The sequence below is a fragment of the Numenius arquata genome, chromosome 2 (assembly GCF_964106895.1).
Source record: "Numenius arquata chromosome 2, bNumArq3.hap1.1, whole genome shotgun sequence".
Taxonomy (NCBI): Eukaryota; Metazoa; Chordata; class Aves; order Charadriiformes; family Scolopacidae; genus Numenius; species Numenius arquata.
The window spans coordinates 131880867-131908369 of record NC_133577.1 but is presented as its reverse complement, the minus strand read 5'-3'; the positions used below and the strand labels follow the sequence as shown (position 1 = coordinate 131908369).

The 27503-nt window shown below is 62.6% G+C and overlaps 1 protein-coding gene across 1 annotated transcript in view; it reads left to right on the top strand.

The window, feature by feature from the left end:
* Nucleotides 1–27503, top strand: part of SND1 (staphylococcal nuclease and tudor domain containing 1) — a 121786-nt gene that overhangs the window by 76982 nt on the left and 17301 nt on the right. Inside the window, exons 13-15 of the mRNA XM_074167786.1 lie at nucleotides 8058–8168; nucleotides 16288–16360; nucleotides 22132–22273. Of these exons, the coding sequence (XP_074023887.1) occupies nucleotides 8058–8168; nucleotides 16288–16360; nucleotides 22132–22273 (326 nt within the window). The remainder of the gene's footprint in view (nucleotides 1–8057; nucleotides 8169–16287; nucleotides 16361–22131; nucleotides 22274–27503) is intronic.

The following is a 27503-nucleotide window of genomic DNA, read 5'->3' as shown; positions in this document are numbered from 1 at the left end:
CAAAGTGTCCCACAGCATCCTTCAGCATCCCACAGCATCCTATAGCATCCCATCCCAAACCATCCCACAGCATCCCATCCTATCCCATCCCATCCCAAACCATCCCACAGCATCCCATCCTATCCCATCCCATCCCAAACCATCCCACAGCATCCTGCAGCATCCCATCGCATCCCATCCCATCCCAAACCATCCCATCCCAAACCATCCTGCAGCATCCCATCGCATCCCATCGCATCCCATCCCATCCCATCCCAAACCATCCCACGGCATCCCATCCTATCCCATCCCATCCCAAACCATCCCACAGCATCCCATCCCAAAGTGTCCCACAGCATCCTTCAGCATCCCACAGCATCCTATGGCATGCAGTCCCATCCCATCCCATCCGGCAGCATCCCCGGACAGCCGGTGGGCAGTGGGCAGGGTGGGCGCTGGCTGAGGGGTGGGCTGCCCGCCCCCGGGGTGCCCGGCTGTGGGGCTCGCTGCTCCCAGGAGAGCCCGGCTCCCTGCCGGGGACCGCGCTGGGATGCAGGAAGGGGGTGCCGTCCCCCGTGCGGCTGGGACCGGGGGACAGGGGCTGGGGGCTGGGCAGGCACCCCGTCACCAGCCTCCTGTCACCGGGCCATCGTCCGTCCTCGGGTCGGGCTACGGGCGTGGAGGTGGGGGCCAGCGTGGCCACTGATGCGGGGCCGGTGGCTACTGGGGGCCCTGGGGCGTGCTGCGGTGACCGGCGTGTCCTGCCCCCTCCCGTCCCCTCGCTAAAGCAGATCCTGGGGATGTCCCACGGCTTGGGGACACCCCTCGGGGTGGCCCCGGACCCCCTTTGCTGGGAGAGACCAGGGGTCCCCCACCGAGAGCCCTCCCCTGGGGGGCTTGGGGGGGGCTGGATCCATCCGACACCCCCCGCAGGTCTTGCTCCGGGGGTCCCGTCCCTGGGGGTCCTGTCCCCATGGCCCTTCCCTGGGGGGGGGGACGCGGAGGCTGCCCCCACGCAAACTGCCCGAATTCTTGGAAGAAAAGGCCACTAAAAATCACTCAGCCTAAATTTAAGGAAAGGCCGGGTCTATCGACCCCTGGGGGCGCGGGGGGGGGACACACACCCCCCCCCCCCTTCCCCGCAGGGTGGGGAGGCTGCCTTTTGGGGCTGTTTGGGCAGAAACGGCGAGTTTGGGTGCTGCGGGCTCTGGGGACGGTTGGGAAATGAGTTTTGGGAGGGGGGGGGGGGGGGGGGGGAGGTTTGAAAATAGCCATTTTTCGCTCCGCCCTTCTTTAAGTGGCAAAAACTGTATTTCACGGCCTAATAAGATTTGTGATTTTTGATATTTTTTTTTTTTTTCCCCACAGCAAAGAGCTTTTCATCTGCCTTTTCCCATCCCCCTTCTTTAATCTGGGCTTAACTGGGGGGGTTGGGGGGGGGGGGGGGGGGTGGACGCTCTCTTCCCCCCGCGCTGCAGCTCCGGCTCCTCTCCCCACACGCCTTTACTTGAAGCTGGGGGGGGGACGACACCGAAATTGTCCCCCCCTCCCTGTTGTGGGGAGAGGAGCAGGGAGCTGGGGGGGGGAGGGGGGGGGGCGGTTCATTGCAGATGAGGCCAAACCAGTGTCCCCCCCCCCCCGAACCCTCCTCGATGCCCCCACTGCAGCCAAACTGGGGGCCAGGATCAGCACACACACACTGCCCCCCCCCCCCCCCCCGCCCCGGGAAAGGGCTGGGATTTGTGAGCTTTAACAGCTCCAAAGCTGGAAAGAATTTGGGGTCCTCCCAGGATTTGTGCTCCGGGGGAGGGGGTGAGGGTGGGGGTGTTGCAATCAAGCAGCAGGATTTCGTGGCTGGGGTTACTGGTGACGCTGGGACAGTGTCAGGGATCAGGATTTCGTGGCTGGGGTTACTGGTGATGCTGGGACGGTGTCGGGGATCGGGATTTCGTGGCTGGGGTTACTGGTGATGCTGGGACGGTGTCATGGATCAGGATTTCGTGGCTGGGGTTACTGGTGATGCTGGGACGCTGTCAGGGATCGGGATTTCGTGGCTGGGGTTACTGGTGACGCTGGGACGGTGTCGGGGATCGGGATTTCGTGGCTGGGGTTACTGGTGATGCTGGGATGGTGTCAGGGATCGGGATTTCGTGGCTGGGGATACTGGTGATGCTGGGATGGTGTCAGGGATCGGGATTTCGTGGCTGGGGTTACTGGTGATGCTGGGATGCCGGCTCAGGATTTCTCCCCCCGTGGCACAGGCTATTTCCTCCTGGCACAAGGTATTTCCCCCCCTCTTTAGGGTATTTACCCCCCCCCTCACCTCCCTGGCACAGGGTATTTCTCCCCAGCACAGGGTATTCCCCCCCAGCACAGGGTATTTGCCCCCCATACAGGGTATTTGCCCCCCAGCACAGGGTATTTCCCCCCCATACAGGGTATTTCCCCCCAGCACAGGGTATTCCCCCCCCATACAGGGTATTTCCCCCCAATACAGGGTATTCCCCCCCCATACAGGGTATTTCCCCCCCATACAGGGTATTTCCCCCCAGCACAGGGTATTTCCCCCCATACAGGGTATTCCCCCCCCATACAGGGTATTTCCCCCCATACAGGGTATTTCCCCCCCGTACAGGGTATTTGCCCCCCGGCACAGGGTATTTCCCCCCCATACAGGGTATTTCCCCCCCATACAGGGTATTTGCCCCCCAGCACAGGGTATTTGCCCCCCATACAGGGTATTTGCCCCCAGCACAGGGTATTCCCCCCCCATACAGGGTATTTCCCCCCCATACAGGGTATTTGCCCCCTGGCACAGGGTATTCCCCCCCCATACAGGGTATTTCCCCCCCATACAGGGTATTTGCCCCCTGGCACAGGGTATTCCCCCCCCATACAGGGTATTTCCCCCCCATACAGGGTATTTGCCCCCAGCACAGGGTATTCCCCCCCCATACAGGGTATTTCCCCCCCATACAGGGTATTTGCCCCCTGGCACAGGGTATTTCCCCCCCATACAGGGTATTTGCCCCCTGGCACAGGGTATTCCCCCCCCATACAGGGTATTTCCCCCCAGCACAGGGTATTTGCCCCCCATACAGGGTATTTGCCCCCTGGCACAGGGTATTTCCCCCCAGCACAGGGTATTTCCCCCCCATACAGGGTATTTCCCCCCTGGCACAGGGTATTCCCCCCCCATACAGGGTATTTCCCCCCAGCACAGGGTATTTGCCCCCCATACAGGGTATTTGCCCCCCGGCACAGGGTATTGCCCCCCAGCACAGGGTATTTCCCCCCAGCACAGGGTATTTGCCCCCCATACAGGGTATTTGCCCCCCGGCACAGGGTATTTCCCCCCAGCACAGGGTATTTCCCCCCCATACAGGGTATTTGCCCCCTGGCACAGGGTATTTCCCCCCCATACAGGGTATTTCCCCCCAGCACAGGGTATTTGCCCCCCATACAGGGTATTTCCCCCCTGGCACAGGGTATTCCCCCCCCATACAGGGTATTTGCCCCCCGGCACAGGGTATTTCCCCCCAGCACAGGGTATTCCCCCCCCATACAGGGTATTCCCCCCCCATACAGGGTATTTCCCCCCATACAGGGTATTTCCCCCCCATACAGGGTATTTGCCCCCTGGCACAGGGTATTTCCCCCCCATACAGGGTATTTCCCCCCAGCACAGGGTATTTCCCCCCAGCACAGGGTATTTGCCCCCCATACAGGGTATTTCCCCCCTGTACAGGGTATTTGCCCCCCGGCACAGGGTATTCCCCCCCCCACTCCGGCATCCCACAGGGTCGGATCGGGTACCGGCTGCCAGCACTTTGCCGCTGGCACCGGAGCCGGGCGCTCGGAGAGTACCTGCGTGGGCTGCGGTGCCAGGCTAAAGCTGGGCTCGTGCCCAGGAGCCCGGGGGGGGGGGGGGGGGGGGCGGAATTTGCATCCCCAGCCTCTGGAATGGGCCCAGATTTCACTGCTGCCTTCCAAGCTGCTCCTTCCCCCCCCCCCGCCCCGGGAAAAGAGGCGTCTGGGCCGGGAGGATGAGCGTGGCGAGGCTGCCGGTGGCTGGCAGAGGGTTGGCAGAGCTCGGTGCCTGCCCTGGCGCTGGCAGGGACGTGGCTGGGCAGGGACCGCGGTGGCTACCAGCTGGGGGACTTGGACTTAAGCCACCGACACCCTTTAGTGGTCCCAACCCTGCTCTGCCCTCCCCCGATTTCCTCGGCTTCGGGTGCGATACGGACAGTCCTGGGGAGGAGGTTTCTCCCCGCTGCCAGGGGCAGGATGATGCCGGAGGCTGCTGGGGGGGGGGGGGATTTCGCTCCCGTTCCCGCCGGGGGTCCCTTGGGACCAAAGTGCCTTCCGTGGGCACCGGTGCTGAGATGGGGGACCCCGGTTGCGCTGGTTGGGGGGGTGACTGAAGGATGTTGAGCTCAGCACCCGCAAAACGCCGTCCCACGGGTCTGATGCTGCGGCCCCTGATGGGTGGGAGGGACCCCCCCTTTCGGGGGTGTCCCCAAAGCTCCGGTGGCTGGTGAAGGTTGTGGCCATATCCCGGCTGAGCCGTTCCCCTCTGTCCCCCCGCTCCTCCATCGTTTAGCCATACTTCCCCCCAAAAATAGTCCCATCGGCATCGCCCCGATGCGCTCCCACCCGCCCTGGGGAGGAGGAGGATGAGGAGGTTGGATGAAGGGGCAAGGGATGAACCCCGGTGCCTCCCCCGCCGTCTCCACGGCGTGTGGGGGCTCTCCCCGTTGGGAGACTGGGCGAACCCTCTCCCAAACTGGGATTTGTTTCCCTCTAACGAGGCTGTGATCTACGAGGGGCTCATCCGCAGCGCCCCTTCCGGAGGGCCTTTAACATTCGGTTTTTAACGATCCCTCCATTAATCCCGGGATTGGGGGATTTAATGCTCGCTGCCCTTTCACCGCTGGAAATGATGGAAACTTTGATTTCATGCATATCGGATACTTCTGGAGCCGGTGCCAGGAATAGCTGCTTCGCCGCTCCGAGCGGGAAAGGGGGACTTCAGCGCTGGGGGATGGGGCAGGGATGGGTGGGATGAGCTGGGAAGGGGAGAGGGATGTGGCTGGGATGCAGAGAGGGATGAGCTGGGATGGGGAATGGGATGTTGGTGGGATGGGGAGAGGGATGTTGGTGGGATGGGGAGGGGTATGAGCTGGGATGGGGACTGGGATGAGCTGAGATGGGGAGTGGGATGAGCTGGGATGGGGAGAGGGGTGAGCTGGGATGCAGAGAGGGATGAGCTGGGGTGGGGAGTGGGATGTGGGTGGGATGGGGATGTGGCTGGGATGGGGAGAGGTATGAGCTGGCATGGGGAGTGGGATGAGCTGGGATGAGGAGAGGGATGAACTGGGATGGGGAGTGGGATGAACTGGGATGGGGAGTGGGATGTGGTTGGAATGGGGAGAGGTATGAGCTGGGATGGGGAATGGGATGAGAGTGGGGTAGGATGGGATGGGGATGTGGGTGGGATGGGAAGAGCTGGGGTGGGGAGGAGTAATGTGGCTGGGATGGGGAGTGGGATGTGGTTGGGATGGGGAGTGGGTTGAACTGGGATGGGGAGTGGGATGAGCTGGGATGCAGGGAGGGATGAGCTGGGATGGGGAATGGGATGAGCTGGGATGGGGAATGGGATGAGTTGGGATGGGGAATGGGATGCGTTGGGATGGGGAATGGGATGAGCTGGGATGGGGAATGGGATGAGTTGGGATGGGGAGTGGGATGAGCTGGGATGGGGAATGGGATGCGTTGGGATGGGGAATGGGATGAGCTGGGCTCTCAGGTTAAGGAGGGTGGAGGCAGGTCCTTTTAGGTCCAAATTGATGCCTCTGTCCCCTCTTCCAGAGCCTGTTGGGGACCAGAAAGCTGGGGGGGGCGGGGATGGGTTTGCATCCGCCTTCCCCGTGCGCATCCCCAGCCCCTTCCCGGCTCCTTTAGGACCCGGCGGGAGCCAACGCCGGCAATTTTTGCTTGTCTTCTAAAAAGCCATAACCGTGCTATTGCCGAATAAATGAAGCCATCAAACAGAGGTGGCAACGAGATTGCAGCACTTCCCCAGCGCTGGGGGCAGCGTAAAATTGCCCGTTGAGCGAGCAGACGGAGCCCCCGCCCCCGCTCTTGTTTCCTGATGCTTTTTCCGTTGTCAGCTTTTAATCTCCTTCCCTCTTCCCAAATCCTGGTGCCCCCCCCCCCCCAAACTTTGCTCTCTTCCAGGGCTGGGGTGATGGATGGGGATGGAGATGCCCGGCCAGTGTGGAGCTGTCTCCTCCTTTGGAGGCTGCAAACTGGGGGGTGGGGGGTGGGGGTGCTGGTGGGACACCCCAGCCTGGATCCAGCCGTGGAATCCCATCACAGCTGTTCCCGAGCCCTGGGGTGGGGGGGACATGGGACACGACGGGGTGTCCCAGGCTGTCTGCCCGTGGTTGGGTGGGATGGGAACTTACGGGAAGGAGCCATCCTTGCTTGTCCCCGTGGTGGGTCAGGTTGGGGACGTGCTGCAGATGTGCTGGCCCTTGGGGGGGGGGCTCGGGGGTGGGATGGGGGTGGCATTTCTGGGTGCGGGCCCATCACCGGGGTCTCTGGCCTCAGGTTCCCTCCAGCATGTCCCCGGGCAGAAGTCTCCTGGTGACTCCTGTCCCCAAGTGATGCTCGGGACCGCGGGATGGCACAGGAGCAGGATGGCCAGCGGGAAGGACGGTGGCAGGAAGCCATGGGGCCACCATGGCGGGGACACACACACACGCGTGTGGCTGGAAGTGGCCACCAGGGAGCACATCTGGCTACCACCCCCAGTTAGTTCCTCCTGTGCTCCCTCCTGTGGGTGCGTGGCCAAAGCTGGGTCCCCGGTTGTGGCACGGGGTCACAGGGGACCAGGCGTCCCCAACGGGGTCACCCCTTGCCATCAGGCTGCGCCCCGCTGCTCCCGCGGCGTTGGGGACCCAGGGATGGAGCCCTGGCACCCAGCCCCGAACCTCGGCCACCGGGGGACGCGCCGGGTGCCACCAGCCCTGCGCTCGCCCCCCCTCCCCAGCCCCCCCCCCACCGCCACCGCCTCCTGTTGGTGCCCAAAATAGCTGTAGGTGCTTATTCCTGGTTGCTTGGCATTTCCAGCGCTACCTCTGCAGCTGCCTCCTGCTGCAGCTTATTTCCTCCTTTACCAATCCTTAGATATTTCCTTCTTTTTTGTGGGTTTTTTTTTTTTTTTGGTTGGTTTTTTTTTTTGGGGGGGGGGGGGGGGGGAGGTTTCCCACCCTGTTCCGAGGCGAGACCTATTTTCGGCTCCCGGTGATGGCTCTGCCCTTCCCCCTTTTCCAGGGCAAGGGGATGCTCCCGGGTTTTGCCAAGGGATGAGCCCCCTCCCCCCCTATATATATATAGAGATATATATATATATGCTTTTTTTTTTATTTAATATAAGTGGTGAATTAGCGGTCCATGCCCTGCGTGTGTAATTGGAGGAGGATTACAGATGCGCTCAGCGGAGTAGAATTTATGAATTTGTTTAAAGCAGCAGAGTGTAATGGCAGCCAATTTACCGCGCCGCCTCGGCACGCAGCGACGGTTGGCAGCCGGCCCCCCCTCTTTCCCACCCCATCCCCCCCCCCCCCGAGCCCGGCCAGCGCCGGTGAGGGGGTGGCGGGGATTAAAATGCAAAGGGGGGTGTGTGTGTGTGTTAAAATCCAGGAGGTTCCCACGACCCGGGGGGCGCTGATCCCTCTGGGTTTGGGGTGGGGGATCGCCCCGGTTTTGGGGTGGGAGATTCCCCCCCCCCCGCCGCCCACCGTGTGGGGGGGGTCCTGATGCGGTGTCCCCTGAAGCCCCCCGTTAATTGTGACCACGTTGCTCCAAGCACCTTCCCAAGGACGTGAAACAGGGTTGAGGGTGAAGGGGTGGAAGGGGGGGTCCTCCTCTTCCACTCCCTGGTGTGTCCGACCCCATCCCGTGTCAGGCTCCGGTGCGATGGTGGGTGATGGGGAGGTGGGTCCCTTTGCCCCCCCAACGCCACCGGTGCTGAGCCCCCCCCCCCCCCCCCCGGCTTTCCTCTCCTGCAGCAACATCGCCGAAGCGCTGGTGAGCAAGGGCCTGGCCACCGTCATCCGCTACCGGCAAGACGACGACCAAAGATCCTCGCACTACGATGAGCTCTTGGCCGCGGAGGCTCGGTGAGTGCCGTGACAGGGGGAGGGGGTGGTGCTCCCCCCGGCCACGGGGTGCCCACGCTGCCTCTTGGGGTATCTCGTGGAGACATCATAGAACCACAGAATGGTTCAGGTTGGAAGGGACCTTAAAGCCCCCCCAGTGCCACCCCCTGCCCTGGGCAGGGACACCTCCCACCACACCAGGTTGCTCCAAGCCCCCTCCAACCTGGCCTTGAACCCCTCCAGGGATGGGGCAGCCACAGCTTCTCTGGGCAACCTGGGCCAGGCTCTCACCACCCTCACACCAAAGAACTTCTTCCCCACATCTCAGCTCCATCTCCCCTCTTTCAGTGTCAAACCCTTCCCCCTCCTCCTAGGGCTCCCCTCCCTCATCCAGAGTCCCTCCCCAGCTTTCCTGGAGCCCCCCCACTTTAGGGACTGGAAGGGGCTCCAAGGTCTCCCCGGAGCCTTCTCTTCTCCAGGCTGAACCCCCCCAACTCTCTCAGCCTGTCCTCACAGCAGAGGGGCTCCAGCCCTCCCAGCATCTCCGTGGCCTCCTCTGGCCCTGCTCCAACAGCTCCGTGTCCTTCTGCTGTTGGTGGCCCCAGAGCTGGAGGCAGCACTGGGCTGGGGGGGTCTCCCCAGAGCGGAGCAGAGGGGCAGAATCCCCCCCCTCTCCCTGCTGGCCACGCTGCTGGGGGTGCAGCCCAGGATGTGGGGGGCTTTCTGGGCTGCCAGCGCACGTTGCCGGCCCATGGCCAGTTTTTCCCCCCTCCCCAGCCCCCCAAGCCCTTCTGGGCAGGGCTGCTCCCCATCCCTCCATCCCCAGCCTGGGCTGGGACCGGGGGCTGCCCCCACCCAGGGACGGGACCCTGCCCTTGGCCTTGTTGAACCCCGTGAGGTTCAGAGGGACCCACTTCTCCAGCCTGTCCCGGTCCCTCTGGATGCCATCCTGTCCCTCCGGCGTGTCACCCCGCCGCTCAGCTTGGTGTCATCACCGGAGCTGCACCGTGTCCCCCCGTCCCATCCCATCCCGGCGGTGTCCCCATCTGTTCCCGCTGCTCAGGGTGGCCTCCCTGCCCCGCATCCCTCCTGGCTGAGCATCCCTTCCCCTCCACAGGCTCTGGGAGATCTCCAGGCCCTCCCTGAGCCCCCCCCCCCCCCCCGCCCCAGCATCCCGAATCCTCCCCTAGCTGCGTGTGTGTGTGTGTGTGTGTGTGTGTGTGTGTCCCTTCCCTGACAGCAGACGGGGCTGGCGGGGGGCCAGGCAGTGGGAAGCGTCGTGCTGGGTGGCGGGTTCTCGGCGTTAATCCTCGGCGGCGGAAGGCGGATAACATTTGCAAAAAACGCCTGGGAGGTGGGTTTGGAGTCTCACGGCCCATTGCCTGCATCAGGCCGGGGTTCAAAGGGTCCCCGCGTGGCCCCCCCCGCCCCCGGGGCGGCGAGCCCGGCAGAACGCTGCCGTCGCCCTCCTGCCCCGGCCTGTCTGCCCGAGAAGTTCATTCCATTTCAAACCCCCCCCCCCCCGCCGCCCCAGCCGATCCCAAGGACTCGAGACACATTCTGGCCTCCTGCAATTAGGCTGGAGGTTATCGCGGGGAGGAAAATCCGAGTGGATGCTTCGCCGGGGCCGAGGCGGCAGGAACGCTGATGCAGGCAGGGAAGTCGGGGGGGGGGGGGCGGGATGCAGGCAGGGGGATGCTCCTCTGCCAGCCGGGAGCAGCGGGAAGGGCTGGGGGGCTTCTGCCTGAGTGGCCGGCCCTGCCTGCACCTCGTCTGTGGGCAGCCCTGCCTGCACCTCCTGTGAGGGCAGCCCTGCCTGCACCTCACCCGCAGGCAGGGATGCGGCCAGGCAGGTCGTGTCGGTGCCCGCTGCCGGCCGGGGGCTCCTGCATCCATGGGGTCGAGGGAAGAGTGAAGTGTCACCTCCCCCAGTGGCTCTCCTGGGGTGCCACGGCCTCCAGATGTGCAGGGTTGAGGTGGAACGGTCCAGATGTGCACAGTCGAGGCTGCATGGTCCAGGGGCCATGTGTTGTCCAGCTTTGTATAGTCCAGGGGTGCGTAATCCAGCTGTGCACGGTCCAGCTGTGCGTAGTCCATGTATTCACGATCCAGCTGTGCAGGGTCCAGGGTGCCTGGCCCAGGCACATGTGATCCAGCTGTGCACAGTCCAGCTGTGCGTGGTCCAGACATGCACGGTCCATCTGTTCGTGGTCCAGATGTCTGTGATCCAGCTGTGAACAGTCCAGGTGTTCCTGGTCCAGCTGTGCAGGGTCCAGGTTGCCCGGCACAGGCACGTGTGATCCAGCTGCGCGTGGTCCACATGTTCACGTTCCAGCTGTGCATCGCCAAGGCACGCGTGGCCTAGGCACACGTGATCCAGACATGCGTGGTCCAGCTGTGCACGGCCCAGGCAGATGTGATCCAGGCGTGCATGGTCTAGCTGCGCATGGTCCAGGCGTTCACATTCCAGCTGTGCGTGGTCCAGGCGTTCACATTCCAGCTGTGCACGGTCCCGCTCCCTGCAGGAGGCCACCACGTCGTTCAAACACCCCCCCCCCCCCCCCAGCCTCCTGCACCCAGGGCTGGGTCCGTGCCCCCCCATCTCCCCACCGAGATCCCCCCATTCCCCCATCCTGCATCCATCCATCCTCCCGCATCCCACCCTACCCATGGGATGTGCGGTGCGCTGGGGGCATCCCTCCTCTCCCACTTCATCTCCCCTTTGGCTGAGCTGCCACCCACCCTGCGCTGTGTGTCGTGTCCCCCCCCCCAACCTCGGCACCCCTGCGGCGCCCCCCGCGGGTGCTGGCCCGGCTCCGGCTGCACCGGAGGCGGCGGCACCGGTGGGACGGTGGGATTTCGGCTCCTCTTTGGCAGCGGCTGCCGGCAGCAGGAGGGAGCAGCTTGGAGGGGGATGCGCCGCCGTTTCTGCCAGCCCCCGGTGCAAGACTCTGCTCGGTTTTCCTGCAAACCTCTCGCTTTCGAGGGGGAAGGTGGATAAATGGGCTCTGGCGCTCCCTTGCCCCCCCCCCCCCCATTTTTTTCCCCACCCCGTGGGGCGTGGGAAGGGCGGCCGGCAGATTGCTGCTGGGGGCTCGCTGCCGAGCGGATGTGCCTGGCATGAAATCAGCATCGCGGAGCGCTCCGGGCGTGGGCGATCCCGCAGCCGGGCACCGGGATACCCGGGCTGGGATGCGGCAGATGGAGCCTGCAGCCACGCTCCGGGTGGGGGGGTGTGTGTGTGGGGGGGTGGTTTGAGCTGAGATATCCCGACTGTCAGGATGCTCGATGTCCTGGAGATCAGGATGCTTGTATATCCCAAATATCAAGATGCTCAATTTCCCAAATATCAGAATGCTGGATACCCTGAATACTGGGATGCTCAATTTCCCGAATATCGGGATGCTCAGATGTCCCAAATATCAGGGTGCTCGAATGTCCTGAATATCGGGATGCTCATATATCCCAAATATCAGGGTGCTTGATGTCCCAACTATCAGGATGCTCCTATGTCCCGAATATCAGGGTGCTTGATGTCCTGAATATGGGGATGCTCAATGTCCTGGATATTGGGATGCTTGATGTGCTGAATATCAGGATGCTCGGATGTTCCAAATATCGGGATGCTTGGATGTCCTGAATATCAGGGTGCTCAAATGTCCCAGCTATCGGGATGCTCAATGCGCTGAATATCGGGATGCTCAATGTCCCCAGTATTGGGATGCTCAATGTCCTGAATATCAGGATGTTCTGATATCCCAAATATCAGGACACCTGGTATCCCGAATATCAGGATGCTTGATGTCCTGACTATCAGGATGCTTGATTTCCCAAATATCAGAATGCCTGGATGTGTCGAATATTGGGATGCTCAGATGTCCTGAGTACCAGGCTGCTCAACGTCCTGAATATTGGGATGCTTGGACATTCCAAATATCAGGATGCTCAATGTCCCAAATACTGGGATGCTTGATATCCCAAACATCGGGATACTTGATGTCCTGAATACCAGGATGCTTAATGTCCTGAATATCAGGATTCTTGGATGTTCTGAATATCGGGATGTTCAATGTCCTGAATATCGTGATGCTTGATGTGCTGAATATCAGGATGCTCAGATGTCCCAAGTATCAGGATGCTTGGATGTTCCAAATATTGGGATGCTTGATGTCCCGAATGTCAGGATGCTCGACGTCTGGAATATCAGGATGCTCTGATATCCCGAATATCGGGATTCTTGACATCCTGAGTATCAGGATGCTCGGATGTTCCAAATACTGGGATGCTTGGATGTCGCAAGTATCAAGATGCTCAGTGTCCCGACTATGGGAATGCTTGATGTCCCGAATATCGGGATGCTTGATGTCCTGAGTACCAGGATGCTCGGATATCCCGAATGTCGGGATGCCGGGATGTCCCTGCTCTCTCCCAGGCGCGGTGCTGCGATTCAGCCCTGGCACGGGGGCTGGCTGCCCCCCACCGGACCGAGGAGGCTCCAGGGGGATGCCGGGGGCAGAAACAGGCTCCCGAGGGGAAGGAGAGGTTTGGGGCGACACCGGGGTGCGGGGCTCCCCGTGGAGGGGCTTGGAGCAGGTGGGTGATCGCTGCTTGGGCTTTGCCAAACCCCTTTAACCTTCCCAGCTCCTCGGCAGAGGCCGGAGTCACATCTCCTGGGGGCGAGCCACCTGCTCCCGGGGGTATTTTAGCAAGGGGGGGGGGGGGTAGTTTTTCCATCCCACCAGTTTTTCCTGGAATGTGGCCTCCCCGTGTCTCCCAGCCTGGCTTTCAGGCCGCCCGCATCCCTGCCCCGACGCAGCCCGAGCATCCCCGGCTGCCTTTGCTCTGCCTTCCAGCCTGCCGGGCTTTCCAGCGCTTGTTTAACTTGGTCTTTCTTCTTAACCTGCGGAAAGAGCCCTTTTCCTGAAAAAAAAAAAAAAAAAAAGAAAAAGAAAAAAGAAAGAAAAAAAGCTATTTCTGGCCAAGCCACTTATCCCCGGGAGCAGCGCTGAGCGGGGAGGGGCGTCTCAAAGGAGGGCGAGGGAGGAGGAAGGAGAAATCCTTTTGCTGATTTAACAGGTTGGCTTCTTCCAGGCGGCTCCGGGAATGATCCAGCTCAGCAAATTGATTGCTGCACAAAAGCCTGGGCCGGGGCTTTGAATTTTTCCCCTTGTATTTTTATTATCGTCGCCGTCCGCTCTGAACAAATCCCTGCCTCTTGCCCGGGAGCAGCTGGAAAAAATTAAGGAGGCTGGAAAAACCAAGGAGTTTTTTTCAATTCCAGGCTGCTGCAGGGGCCCCGAGGATCTGTGCCCGCGGGGAAGGGCTGGATCTCGGGGTCCGTGGGGCGCAGTGGCTCGTCACCTGGGTTACAGGAGCATCTTGTGGCCTGGGGACAAGAGGCCAGCGCTGATAAAGCAGGGATAAAGAGAGGCAATTCCCGCTCTGGGCATCCCTTGGGATGAGCCGAACTCTCCTCCTGGCCCGGCTGCGGGTGCTGGCAAACCCCAGCCGTGGGTGCAGCATCCTCCGGGAGATGTGGGGCAGGGACCTGTTTTCCAGCCCCGCTTGTGCTGCTGGATTCCCCACCCTCCTGCTGATGGGCTAAAAAAATATCCCAACCCCCCAAAAAAATCCCAACCCCCCAAAAAATCCCAACTCCCAAAAAATCCCAACCTACAAAAATCCCACCCCAAAAACCAGCCCAGCGGCCGCGGACGCTCGCCCCGGCTGTGCCAAAGCGCTTCTGCCCCGTGCCGGGAACACCTGGAAAATCAGCTTGGCCTTTGGAAGCTGGAAAAGGACAAAGCTGTCAGGGGAAGGAGCTCTAATGAATGTGCTCTGCCCTTTCACCCGCCGCTGCCGCCCGGCAATGAGCCAGCGCGGCCGGGAACGGCGTGAAAGCGGAATAAATCTGTTGCCGGGTCGCCGGTGCCGCTGTTCGTGCCGTCCACCCACCGAGGGGACAAGCCCCACGCCGGGGCATGGCGTGCCCTGATTGTCCCCGTGCCCCTTGGCTGTGTGCGCACCCTGGGTACCGGCAGCATCGCTCTCCTGGCATCCCAGCGCCGGGTCCGGCATCCCAATGCCATGTCCGGCATCCCAGCATTGGGGCCGGCATCCCAGTGCCAGGTCCAGCATCCCAGCACTGGGTCCAGCATCCCAGCAACGGGTCCACCATCCCAGCACTGGGACCAGTATCCCAGCACCAGGTCTGACATTCCAGTGTTGGGTCCAGCATCCCAACACTGGGTCCAGCATCTCAGTGCCAGGTCCAGCATCCCAACACTGGGTCCAGCATCCCAGTACCGGGTCCAGCATCCCAACACTGGGTCTGGCGTCCCAGTGCCATGTCCAGCATCCCAGCACTGGGTCTGACATCCCGGCACTGGGTCCAGTATCCCAGCACTGGATCCAGCATCCCAGTACCGGATCCAGCATCCCAACGCTGGTTCTGGTGTCCCAGTGCTGGGTCCGGTGTCCCACTACTGGGTCCAGCGTCCCAGTACCAGATCCAGCATCCCAGCACTGGGTCTGTCAGCCCAGCACTGGGTCTGGCATCCCGGCACCGGGTCCAGCATCCCAGTGCCGGATCCAGCATCCCAACACTGGTTCTGGCATCCCAGTGCTGGGTCCAGTGTCCCACTACTGGGTTCAATGTCCCAGTACTGGATCCAGCATCCCAGCACTGGGTCTGTCAGCCCAGCACTGGGTCTGGCATCCCGGCACCGGGTCCAGCATCCCAGTGCCGGATCCAGCATCCCAACACTGGTTCTGGTGTCCCAGTGCTGGGTCCGGTGTCCCACTACTGGGTTCAATGTCCCAGTACTGGATCCAGCATCCCAGCACTGGGTCTGTCAGCCCAGCACTGGGTCTGGCATCCCAGCACCGGGTCCGGCATCCCAACACTGGGTCCAGCATCCTAGCACTGGGTCCAGCATTCCAGTACTGGATCCAGCATCTCAACACTGTTTCTGGCATCCCAGTGCTGGGTCTGGCATCCCAGTGCTGGGTCCGGTGTCCCACTACTGGGTCCAGCGTCCCAGTACTGGATCCAGCATCCCAACACTGGGTCCGTCAGCCCAGCACTGGGTCTGGCATCCCAGTGCTGGGTCCGGTGTCCCACTACTGGGTCCAGCGTCCCAGTACTGGATCCAGCATCCCAACACTGGGTCCGTCAGCCCAGCACTGGGTCTGGCATCCCAGCACCGGGTCCAGCATCCCAGTGCCGGGTCCAGCATCCTAGCACTGGGTCCAGCATTCCAGTACTGGATCCAGCATCTCAACACTGTTTCTGGCATCCCAGTGCTGGGTCCGGTGTCCCACTACTGGGTCCAGCGTCCCAGTACTGGATCCAGCATCCCAACACTGGGTCCGTCAGCCCAGCACTGGGTCTGGCATCCCAGCACCGGGTCCAGCATCCCAGTGCCGGGTCCAGCATCCAGTGCCGGGTCCAGCATCCCAGCGCCGGGTCCAGCATCCCAGTACTGGGTCCAGTATCCCAGCGCCGGGTCTGGCATCCCAACACTGGGTCTGGCATCCTAGCACCAGGTCCAGCATCCCAGTACCGGATCCAGCATCCCAACACTGGGTCCGTCAGCCCAGCACTGGGTCTGGCATCCCAGCACCGGGTCCAGCATCCCAGCGCCGGGTCCAGCATCCCAGTACTGGGTCCGGTATCCCAGCGCCGGGTCCGGCATCAGGTCTCGGGCCGGTTTTTCAGCCGCTGTTGCTTCCTGCGGGCTCCTCGGTTTTATTTGAACCTGGCAGGGGCCTTATTGCCGTTAGAATTGGAGCCTTCGCCGCGGGTTTTGCACCGGAAATGTTTCGGGGGATGAAGGGGCTGAGAGAAACGGGCATTAATTTTAGGTCTTGCCGGGCACTCGCCTTCCCGTCCATCCCTCCCCTTTGCGGGGGGCAAAGCCATTTAATTTGGTAGCCGGGGGGGGGGGGACGGGATGGGGGGACGCCTTTGGTCCCTGGGATCAGGTATGTGCCGAGCTCAGGTGAGCCGGTAATTAGGATTAAGCGGGCTAACGAGCCGGCCCGCTCTCTCCCCGGGGTGGGGGGGCAACGGAGGGGGGGGCATCGCCGGTCCTCCCAGCCGCCGGGGGTGACAGTGGTGCCACTTCTCTTTCGGCAGGGCCATCAAGAACGGCAAAGGGCTGCACAGCAAGAAGGAGGTGCCGATTCACCGGGTGGCCGACATCTCCGGGGTAAGGACCCTGCGGTGACACCTGGGAAGTTGTTTTGCCGGGATGGGGCACGTGGAGCGGGAGCAGGAGAGATGCCGACGCTGCGGCACGGCCCCCCCCCCCCCCTCCAGCTGCGGGATGTGCCAGGAATCCTGCTCTGCCGGAGGAGCCAGGATACCACCAGGGTTGGTGGCCCCCCTCACATGCCACCACAGAAGCTCTTTGTCACCCCTGGTGCACCCCAAAAGGGTCAAATGGGGTTTCTTTTCTCCGGGGGGGCACATGCTGGCATCACCCTGAGCATCGGTGACGAGGGGGTCCCCGAGGTGCCGTGGGGTTCCACCACGCAGGGCTCCCGTGACCAGCAGAGAGGGGCTGTGTCCGTGCCTCCATCCTGGGTTTGGTGGCCTGGCTCTGGAGAAGGTCCTCCGTGTCGTGTCCTCGGGGGGACGGAGCTCTGTCCCTGGGCACCCCAATTCCTGCCTTGTCCTGGGCACCCCAGTTCCTCCCCGCACAAGCCTCCTGCCCCGCGTTTAACTGCTGGGGTCTGCAGTGGTGTCCTCTGGTCATGAGATGGAGATGGTGGGGTCCCCACCAGGACGGGACACGGGGAAGGGTGCTCCCCCGTGCCGGCACCCACTCCTGGGGACACCCCCCGGGGCTCCCTGGGGCTCGGATGCCTTTTTGGCTTCTAAAAAACCACGTGCTGGTGCCATTGCCCTCAAAAAGTGAGCCAAAGCGGCGGCGGTGGGACACGGGGACGTCCCTGCCCCAAACCCGTGGGAATTAGCATCGGGACCCTCCTCCTGACACCGGGACACGCACCGGGCTCGGCCACCACCCGTGCCCGGGGTCCCGGGGGGGGGTGGTTTGGGGAGGTGGGAGGGTGAGCATCCCTCCGCTCCCCGCTCCTGGCCATCGCTCCCGGCTCCCCGGCACCAAACCGGAGCCTGTGCCGGGATGAGAGGGCAAAGGGGCACCGGTGCTGGCACGGTGGCCACGATGGAGTGGCTCGTGTGGCGTTGCTCTGCGTCCCCTGGGCTGGAGACATCCCTGTCCCCAGGCTCTTCCACACCCGATGCTCCTGGGGTTTTTCCCGGCACAGCATCTCCCCTTCCCGTGATGTCTCCGGGGGGAAACGGTGTCGGGACAAACACAGGGTTTGGGGCTGTTTGGCCTTTCTGGTTGCGGTGACAGGGTGGGCACAGGACCCTTGGTGCCACCTTGACCCTGACCGGTGCATCCCATGGGGTGGCTTTGGCGCATCCCCTGCCCATGGATTCCCAGCCGTGCTGTCCATGGGCACGGCACCATCACTGCGTCCTTGTCCCTGGGTCATCCTCTCTGTCCCCACCCCTGTCCTCTTACCCTGCCTCCCCATTCCCGAGCATCCCGGTTGGCTTGGTGACCGGGATGCAAAAATCAGGGGATTAGCTCAAAACACAGGATTCAGCCTGGTTTTCCTGGCTCCGACCCAGCCTCCCGTCCTCCCGTCCCGGCTCCTGGGGGGAAATGTCCCTTCCCTTTGGTTTGGGCCATCCGATGGCTGCTGCCCTGGCATCCCAGGAGCATCCTGCTCCTCTCCAGCACCCTGAGCCTTCCCCAGTTCCATCCTCATCCTCCTGGGAGCATCCCCCTCCTCCCCCATCCCATCCTCATCCTCCCAGGAGCATCCCACTCCTCTCCTGCACCCCGAGCCTTCCCCAGTCCCATCCTCATCCTCCTCCCAGGAGCATCCCAAGCCTTCCCCAGTCCCATCCTCATCCTCCCGGGAGCATCCTGCTCCTCCCCAGTTCCATCCTCATCCTCCTCCCAGGAGCATCCCGCTCCTCCCCAGTCCCGTCCTCATCCTCCCAGGAGCATCCCACTCCTCTCCTGCACCCCGAGCCTTCCCCAGCCCCATCCTCATCCTCCCGGGAGCATCCTGCTCCTCCCCAGTTCCATCCTCATCCTCCTGGGAGCATCCCCCTCCTCCCCCATCCCATCCTCATCCTCCCAGGAGCATCCCACTCCTCTCCTGCACCCCGAGCCTTCCCCAGTCCCATCCTCATCCTCCTCCCAGGAGCATCCCAAGCCTTCCCCAGTCCCATCCTCATCCTCCCGGGAGCATCCTGCTCCTCCCCAGTTCCATCCTCATCCTCCTCCCAGGAGCATCCCGCTCCTCCCCAGTCCCGTCCTCATCCTCCCAGGAGCATCCCACTCCTCTCCTGCACCCCGAGCCTTCCCCAGTCCCATCCTCATCCTCCTCCCAGGAGCATCCCAAGCCTTCCCCAGTCCCATCCTCATCCTCCCGGGAGCATCCTGCTCCTCCCCAGTTCCATCCTCATCCTCCTCCCAGGAGCATCCCGCTCCTCCCCAATCCCATCCTCATCCTCCCCCCAGGAGCTTCCCAGTCCTCTCCTGCACCCTGAGCCCTCCCTAGTCCCATCCTCATCCTCCTCCTGGGAGCATCCTGCTCCTCCCTAGTCCCATCCTCCTCCTCCCGGGAGCATCCCACTCCTCTCCAGCACCCCATCCTCATCCTCGCCCTGCCTGCAGCCAGGCATTCCCATCGCCAAGGCAGGCATCCTCCCATCTCATGGACCCACAATGATGCCGCAGGCAGGAAAAATCCACACCCCCCCAAAAATTAAGAGCAAAAGCCAAGAGGGGGGTGCAGCAGCACCACAAATCCGTGCTCTCTCCCTTCTCCCATTCGCCGGAAAAGCTCCTGTCCTTGTGCAAAGTCCTTGAATAATTTTGCATAATTGGCAGAGCTTCACAGAAAAATGGAGTTGGGATGAGATTTTTTTTTATATATTTCTTTTCCCCCCCCGGCTGTGTTTATGCATCATTTTTCCTTCAATCCCCGGCTAATTTAACGCTGGGGGGGTGTTAAAATAATAGTAAGGAGGGGGATGGCACCTGGGCGGGAGGTGCAGGCAGATCCCGACGTGGGATTAGGGACCCCCCGAAAAGGCGTTGGGATGGGGGTACCGGGGGGGGGGGGGCGTTTGCACCCCCTGAGGTGGATCGTGCCCCGGAAGCGTCCCTGTCTCCCCAGGGGCGGTGACAGGACTGGCACTCGGTGGCCGGGGACGAATCCTGCCGGCGCTGAAGGTGGGATTTAAGGCTCAGGATGGGGAAGGGGGAGACCCCAGCAGGGTGAAGACACCCCCCCCCCCCCCCACTTCTCTTCCCCATCTGAATTTATCCGCCCAGCCACCGGCACGTGCTCCCATGTGTCTGGCAGATCCGAGAGCCTCTGTCACCGTGTCCCCATGAGGGCACATCCGATGGTGTCCCCTTGATGGGATACACCGGGATGGGAACATCCTGACCCCGGGACCCGCTCCCGGTGCCCCGGGTCCCTCCGGAGGCTTCTGGGCCAGCTCCATCAGCGGGATCGGTGCGGGTTGGGGGGCTGTTTGCCCATCCCAGGCTGGTGGGACTTGGCTGTCACCAGCAGGTCCAGGAGCTCCTCGTCTCCGTCCCCTCCGAACTGCAGTGCCCGTCTGTCCCCAAGGCACCGGCTGGGTCCCTCATGAGGTTCACACGGACCCACTTCTCCAGCTTGCCCGGGTCCCTCTGGGTGGCATCCCGTCCCTCCAGCGTGTCACCACAGCTTGGTGGCATCCACAAACTCACTGAGGGTGCCCTCGGTCCCACTGTCCATGTCACTGATGGAGATATCGAACGGTGCTGGTCCCAGTGGGGACCCCCTGAGGGACACTACTTGTCACCCATCTCCATCTGGCCACTGAGCCATTGACCACCCCCGTCTGGATGCCACCACCCAACCAGTTCCTCGTCCACCCCCCAAATCCATCCAGTTTAGAGGGAAGGGTGTTGTGTGAGATGGACCCACGACATCTGTGTGAGGACAGGGACAAGCCCCATGGTGGCAGGGGTGGGATGCACCCCAGGGTGGCCACCAAACACCCTCGGTGGGCTCAGGGCCAGCTCTGGTGGTGCCTGGGGAGCCCTTGGGAAGGGACCAAGGGGTCAAGCCCCCGGTCCCAGCATCACATCCAGCTTTTCCCGTCCCCCATGATGAGCAGGAGACCCCAGATGCCACCAGCGTGGTGGAGGTGGCATCACCCCCACCCAGGAGCGCTTTGGCCACTGAGACTCATCTTCGGCACCGAGCTCTTCCTCGCCACCGCGCTCTTCCTCACCACCTCCACCACCTGCTCGGGGAGTTGTGGGGGGGGGTTCCCCCATCACCCCCTTTTGGGCCGGAACTGGGGGGAGCTCACCCCAGGGCGGGCTTCCTTCTTGCAGCCCTTTCTTCCTTAAGCTAATCACACCCTGGCTGTGTAGTGATTACCGCTAATTAGTAGCCTTCATTAGCGGCTCCCACTCTACATTTGCATACGTTCGACCTCAGTGGTTAACGCCGGGTAATGAGGTTTTCCTTTGCGTGGAGGTCGCACTTACACGTGTTGTATTGACTTCTTGACTGCACTGGGAAAAAACCCTCCCCAGCCAGATTTTGGGGTGAGGGGGGCACTTTTTGTGCCCCAGCCGGGGTGCTGGGGGGTGGTGCCAGGGTTTGCAGGGGACCCCCTTTGTGGTTGGTGCCCTGTGGGTGCCGGGATGTCGGCACAACGGTGCTGCTGGGGGAAGGATGCTGAAGCCACCGGCGTGGCAAGTGACGGTGTCCTTTCCCGTGCCAAAGCTGGGGGGTGGCAGCTCTGGCACTCGGCGGCTACTGATGCCTGGGGTGGCTCCTGGGGCCACCATGGTGGCTCCACACAGCTGGTGGCTTCGGGTCACACACGTGGGCAAGCCAGCGTCATCCCCTTCCCCTCCTGGCTCCCAACCACGGCTCCTGAGACCTTCAGCTGCCTCTGTTTGCCCCTTCCCTCCCTCCCTGCCTGCATCCCACATCCCTGCCCGCATCCCGCATCCCTGCCCGCATCCCGCATCCCTGCCTGGATCCTGCATCCCTGCCTGCATCCCTCATTCCGGCCCGTATCCTGCATCCCTGCCTGCATCCCTCATCCCTGCCTGCATCCCTCATCCCTGCCCGTATCCTGCATCCCTGCCCGTATCCTGCATCCCTGCTTTCATCCTGTATCCCTGCTTGCATCCCGCATCCCTGCTCATATCCCGCATCCCTGCCTGCACCCTGCCTCCCTGCCCGCATCCTGCATCCCTACCCGCATCCCTCATTCCTGCCTGTATCCTGCATCTCTGCCTGTATCCTGCAACCCTGTCCATATCCTGTGTCCCTGCCTTCATCCTGTATTCCTGCTTGCATCCCTCATCCCTGCTCATATCCCGCGTCCCTGCCTTCATCCTGTATCCCTGCCTGTATCCTGCATCCCTGCCCATCCCTGCCTGCATCCTGCATCCTTACCCGCATCCCTCATTCCTGCCCGTATCCTGCATCTCTGCCTGTATCCTGTAACCCTGTCCGTATCCCATGTCCCTGCCTTCATCCTGTGTCCCTGCCCGTATCCTGCATCCCTGCCCGTATCCTGCATCCCTGCCCATATCCCACGTCCCTGCCTTCATCCTGTATCCCTGCCCGTATCCTGCATCCCTGCCCATCCCTGCCTGCGTCCTGCATCCATGCCAATACCTGCATCCCTGCCCGCCTCCCTGCCCGCGTCCTGCATCCCTGTCCAGCCAGGATGGGGACAGGCAAGGCCGATCTGGGCACCGAGGCAGTGGCAAGGAGCAGCCACTGTCCCTGAGGGACATCGGGGTGCCGGTGGGTCCCCACACCTCAAGTAGGGCAATCGCTGTCCCCAGCACACTGCACCCCCACCCTGACCCCCTCATTTTTCTTCCCCCCCCCCCAGGACACCCAAAAGGCGAAGCAGTTCCTGCCCTTCCTGCAGCGCGCCGGCCGCTCCGAGGCCGTGGTGGAATATGTCTTCAGCGGCTCCCGGCTGAAGCTCTTCATGCCAAAGGAAACCTGCCTCATCACCTTCCTGCTGGCAGGTGAGCCCCCGGCTTGACTGGGGGGGGTCCTCACCCCCCCTTAGGTGAACGGTCTTCCTTACCCCTCCCTAGGGCTGCGGGGGAATTTAATGCTGGTGCCGCCGATGGCTTGATTTGAGGTGGGGCGTTAATTGAGCTGGGGAGCACTAATTGGAGATGAACAGAGGGTTCGGGGGCTGCTCCTGCCTGGACACCCCCTCCCCCCCAGGGGGGTTGCTGGGTGTCCTGTCCCCCCCAGTGTGTGGCGGGGGGGAACTGACTGGGTGCTTCCTGCACTTTTGGTTGCCACCTGCACTTTTGGGTGCCCTGCGACACGGCTGCTCGCCCCCTCTTCCCTCCGTGGCCCTTGCCATGGGGGGGCTCCGAGGGGCAGCGATGGGGGGGGGGGCCAACCCCAGGAGCATCGTGTAGCTGGGGGAGGAGGCGGCGGGACCCCCTGGGGATGTGTGGGGACGGGGACAAGCACGAGCACTGGGCTGAGACGGAGGTGCCAGTGGACACTTGGGGTGCATCATCTGGGGGGCTCCCCCCACATGCACCCAGCGGTGGTTTCAGCAGGTCCTACAAAAACTGGCAAATCCCCCCCCCCCCCCCCAAACCAGTCCCGTATTTCAGCCCAGGTTGGGGGGAACGCGGCAGGAGCGTGGTCTGAAGGTGCCACCTTCAGCCAGGGGGGACAGGTAAAGGGGTGGCAGGGTGTCACCCGGCATGGGGGAAGCCCCCCTCGGATCCCTCGGTGGCAGAGGATATTGGGGTGGGGGGGTGTGTGTGGGGGGGGGGCTTTGTTGGCTGGCTCCCGTTTCCATGGCGATAACCGCGCGGAAAGGATGACCCTGAGCGCCGATCGCTCACAACTCGGTTATGAAAAATTCAATAAGCGTATAAATAGATCTTAGACGGGGATAAAAACACCCAGGGTTCCGTCAGCGGCGCCTCTTGCCCCTCCCACCGAAGGAATATTTATCCTGGGGGGGGGTTTTGGGGGCCAGGAGGGAGGTTTCGTTCTCCCCTTTGATTCCCGGAGCTGGGAACAGCATCGCCGGTCCCCAAGGCCACCAGCACCCGGGCTGGGGAGCGCCGAGGGCTTTGGGGAGCGGGAAGGACTGTGGAGTCATGGAATCGCGGAATCCCAGGTTGGGAGGGACCTTAAGGATCATCTGGTCCAACCTTTCTGAGCTAAAGCACGCTCTAGACAAGGTGGCCCAGCTCCTTGGCCAGATGAGCCTTGAAAGTGTCCAGTGTTGGGGACTCTACCGCTTCCCTGGGGAGATTATTCCAACATCTCATAGTTCTCAGTGTGACAAATGTTCCTCTTGTGTCCCCAGGAGTAACTTGTCCCCATCACCCCTCGTCTTTTCCGTGGGATTCCTTGTGAAAAGGGGAGTCTTCATCGTTGTAGGCACCCTTTAAATACTGGAAGGTGGTGGTGGGGTCTCCCCTGAGCCTTCTTTTCTCCCGCCTGAACAAACCCTGTTCCCTCAGCCTTTCCCCACATGGCACCTTCCCCATCCTTGGGACATCTCGGTGGCCCTTGGTGGAACAAACCCAGTTCCCTCTGCCTTTCCCCATGTGGCACCTTTCCCATCCTCAGATCATCTTGGTGGCCCTTGGTGGCCCCTCTATAGCCCATCCATAGCTTCCTTGTGTAGCCAGGACCAAAACTGAGCCCCGTGTTCCAGGTGTGGCCCGACCAGCGCCGGGTGGAGTGGGACAATGATTCTTTCTCTCCACTGGTGGTGCCCTGGGTGATGCAGCTCAAACCGGGGTGACCAGGAGTGATACCATGGTCCCCCCCTCTTCACCTGCTCGGGTAAAGGTCCCTGTCTGTCCCCTGAGCACTAAAGGACGTGGCCAGGGACCTCCAGTCCCACCAGTGACCCCCACCATCACCCAGAGTAACCCAACCCCCCCAGAGCGATGCTCTTGCCCGGTCTGTAGGACACAGCCAGGGATCCCCAGTCCCACCAGTGACCCCCACCATCACCCTGAGTGACTGAACCCCCAGAGTGATGCCTGTAGGACACATCCAGGGACTCCCAGTCCCACCAGTGACCCCCACCGTCACCCAGAGTGACCGAGCCCCCCCAGAGCGATGCTGTCACCCGGGGACCACCCATCCCTGTGGCCGGCTGGAGCAGGAGCATTCCCAAGCCCCGCTCCTGCCGTGTGGGAAGCGTGTCCTAAACCTGTCCTTCTCCGCGTGCCTGTGCGTATAAATAGTCACCGAGGCTTATTTATAATTAACCGTTCTTAAAGTCAGCTGCAAACGACGGGGAAACGAGACTCCCTCTCGCCTGCCACCGAGACATTAAAATTTTAAAGAAGCGATAAAACTCCCACATGCTCGGGAGGAGGAATTGAGATGGATTTAAATATTGCTGCTTTTTAAAAGGCTGCGGCCGTGATTTAGACGGGAGAATCCTACCGGGATCCGAGGAGGAGGAGGAGGAGCCAGGAGCCGGCACCGTCCCCGCGTCCCGCTGCTCTCCCCCATTTTGGGTGGGATTCAAGGTCCCGGGGCGGGGGGGGTTGAGTGGCCATTCCACCAGTGGCTGGTGGCCACTGTACCCCATCCTCATCCTCACCGGCGGGACCCCAGGATCCTCCCCACGGTGGGATAACGGGGGGACCACGGGTTCCCTCCCCACGGCGGGATAATGGGGGACCACGGGTTCCCTCCCCATGGCGGGATAATGAGGGGACCATGGGATGCTCCCCACGGTGGGATAACGGGGGACCACGGGATCCTCCCCACGGCGGGATAACGGGGGACCACGGGATTATCCCCATGGTGGGATAACGGGGGACCACTGGATCCTCCCCATGGTGGGATAGTGGGGGGATCAGGGGATCCTCCCCACAGCAGGATAATGGGGGACCTCAGCATCCCTCCCCATGGTGGGATAACAGGGGGACCACGGGATCCCCCCCCATGGCAGGATAACGGGGCTCCCACCGACCCCTCCCTGGCGGTTAAATCCACCTGGGGGGGCTCCGGCTTGGACTTTCGGGTCATTTTGAAATGAAAGGGGCGGGGGGGGGGGGGTGAGAAGGGAGCTGGGGGGGGCCTGGAAATGGATGGATGGCTCCAGGGCTGGGGGGGGGACAACGCGCTGGCAGCGAGTTATATTTAATCCCTGTTGCTGTGGAGACCGACTGGCTGGCGCCCGCTCCCCCGGGGGCTGATTCTGTTCCCAAAAAGTTCCCAAAGTGGGAAAGAACCCCCCTCCCCACCCCCCCCACCCCTCCCTCGGGGGTCCCCCCAACCTTTGGCGGTCCCCAGAGCGGTTTGGGGACCGATGGGCTGAGTCCCCCCCGCCCTGGCCACCTCCACAGAGGATCATCCTGAGTTGCCCAGGACTAGTCTGAGTTGCCCAGAACCGTCCTGGTTGCCCAGGACCATCCTGCGTTGCCCGGGAGCATCCTGCATTGCCCAGGAGCATCCTGAGTTGCCCAGGAGCATCCTGGTTGCCCAGGACCATCCTGCATTGCCCAGGAGCATCCTGAGTTGCCCAGGACCATCCTGGTTGCCCATGATCATCCTGAGTTGCCCAGGAGCATCCTGGTTGCCCAGGAACATCCTGAGTTGCCCAGGACCATCCTGGTTGCCCATGATCATCCTGCGTTGCCCAGGAGCATCCTGGTTGCCCAGGACCATCCTGCGTTCCCCATGATCATCCTGAGTTGCCCAGGACCATCCTGGTTGCCCAGGACCATCCTGAGTTACCCAGAACCATCCTGCATTGCCCAGAACCATCCTGGTTGCCCAGGAGCATCCTGAGTTGCCCAGGACCAGCCTGAGTTGCCCAGAACCGTCCTGGTTGCCCAGGACCATCCTGCGTTGCCCAGGAGCATCCTGAGTTGCCCAGGACCATCCTGGTTGCCCAGGACCATCCTGCGTTGCCCGTCCCGGACCCGTCATGTGCTGAGCTGGGCTTAACGGTGCTGCTGGGGACACTTCTTGGGTTTTGGGGCAAATTGCCCCGATTCCTGCCCAGTCCCCGCGGCGCCAGGGGAACACCCAGCTCCTGCTGCCCCCCCTCCGCTGTCCTCCGGGGAGACCGGCCCCAGCTGGGGCTCTCTAATCAAGCCCTACACATTAATTACCGGCTAAAGAGGCAGGTAACGTACCAATTAGCGTGGAAGATGAGGCGCCCCTTCTGTCATCCCCCCCCCTGCCGACCACGCACATCTGCTGGGGGGGGAATTCCTGGGCTCCGGTGGGGTCCCCCCCAGCGTCCCAGCGGCTGAGGCCGGTGAACTCGGTGCATCGGCCCCGACCCCTCCCCGGCCTGGTCTGGGGGGGGCCATTCCCCCCAGGTTGCTCCAGCCAGTGGCAAATCCTAAAGCAAGACCCCGGCGTCCTGCGGGTCCTCAGGTCCCCCCCCGCCCCGGGTCGGGCGCTCGATGGGGATGGAGGTTTTGGGGTGTCCCTGAGCCCAGGAGGGCAGTGCGGGCAGCGCAGGGCAGGCAGGGCAGGCAGGGCATACAGGGCAGGCAGGACAGGGAAGGCAGGGCAGTGCAGGCAGGGCTCAGTGCAGGCAGGGCAGGGCAGGCAGGGCAGGGCAGGCAGGGCTCAGGGCATACAGGGCAGGCAGGGTGCAGGCAGGGCTCAGTGCAGGCAGGGCAGGGTGCAGGCAGGGCAGTGCAGGCAGGGCTCAGGGCAGGCAGGGCAGGGGGCAGGCAGGGCTCAGGGCAGGCAGGGCAGTGCAGGCAGGGCTCAGGGCAGGGCAGGCAGGGCTCAGTGCAGGCAGGGCAGTGCAGGCAGGGCTGTGCAGGCAGGGAGGGCTCGTTGCAGGCAGGGCAGTGCAGGCAGGGCAGTGCAGGCAGGGCTCAGTGCAGGCAGGGCAGTTCAGGCAGGGCATACAGAGCAGGCAGGGCAGGGCAGGCAGGGCAGGGTGCAGGCAGGGCACTGCAGGCAGGGCTCAGGGCAGGGTGCAGGCAGGGCAGTGCAGGCAGGGCTCAGGGCAGGGCAGGCAGGACAGGGTACAGGCAGGGCTCAGTGCAGGCAGGGCAGTGCAGGCAGGGCTCAGGGCAGGCAGGGCTCAGGGCAGTGCAGGCAGGGCTCAGTGCAGGCAGGGCAGTGCAGGCAGGGCTCAGGGCAGGCAGGGCTCAGGGCAGGCAGGGCAGGGCAGGCAGTGCAGTGCAGGCAGGGCTCAGGGCAGGCAGGGCAGGGCAGGCAGGGCTCAGGGCAGGCAGGGCTCAGGGCAGGCAGGGCAGGGCAGGCAGG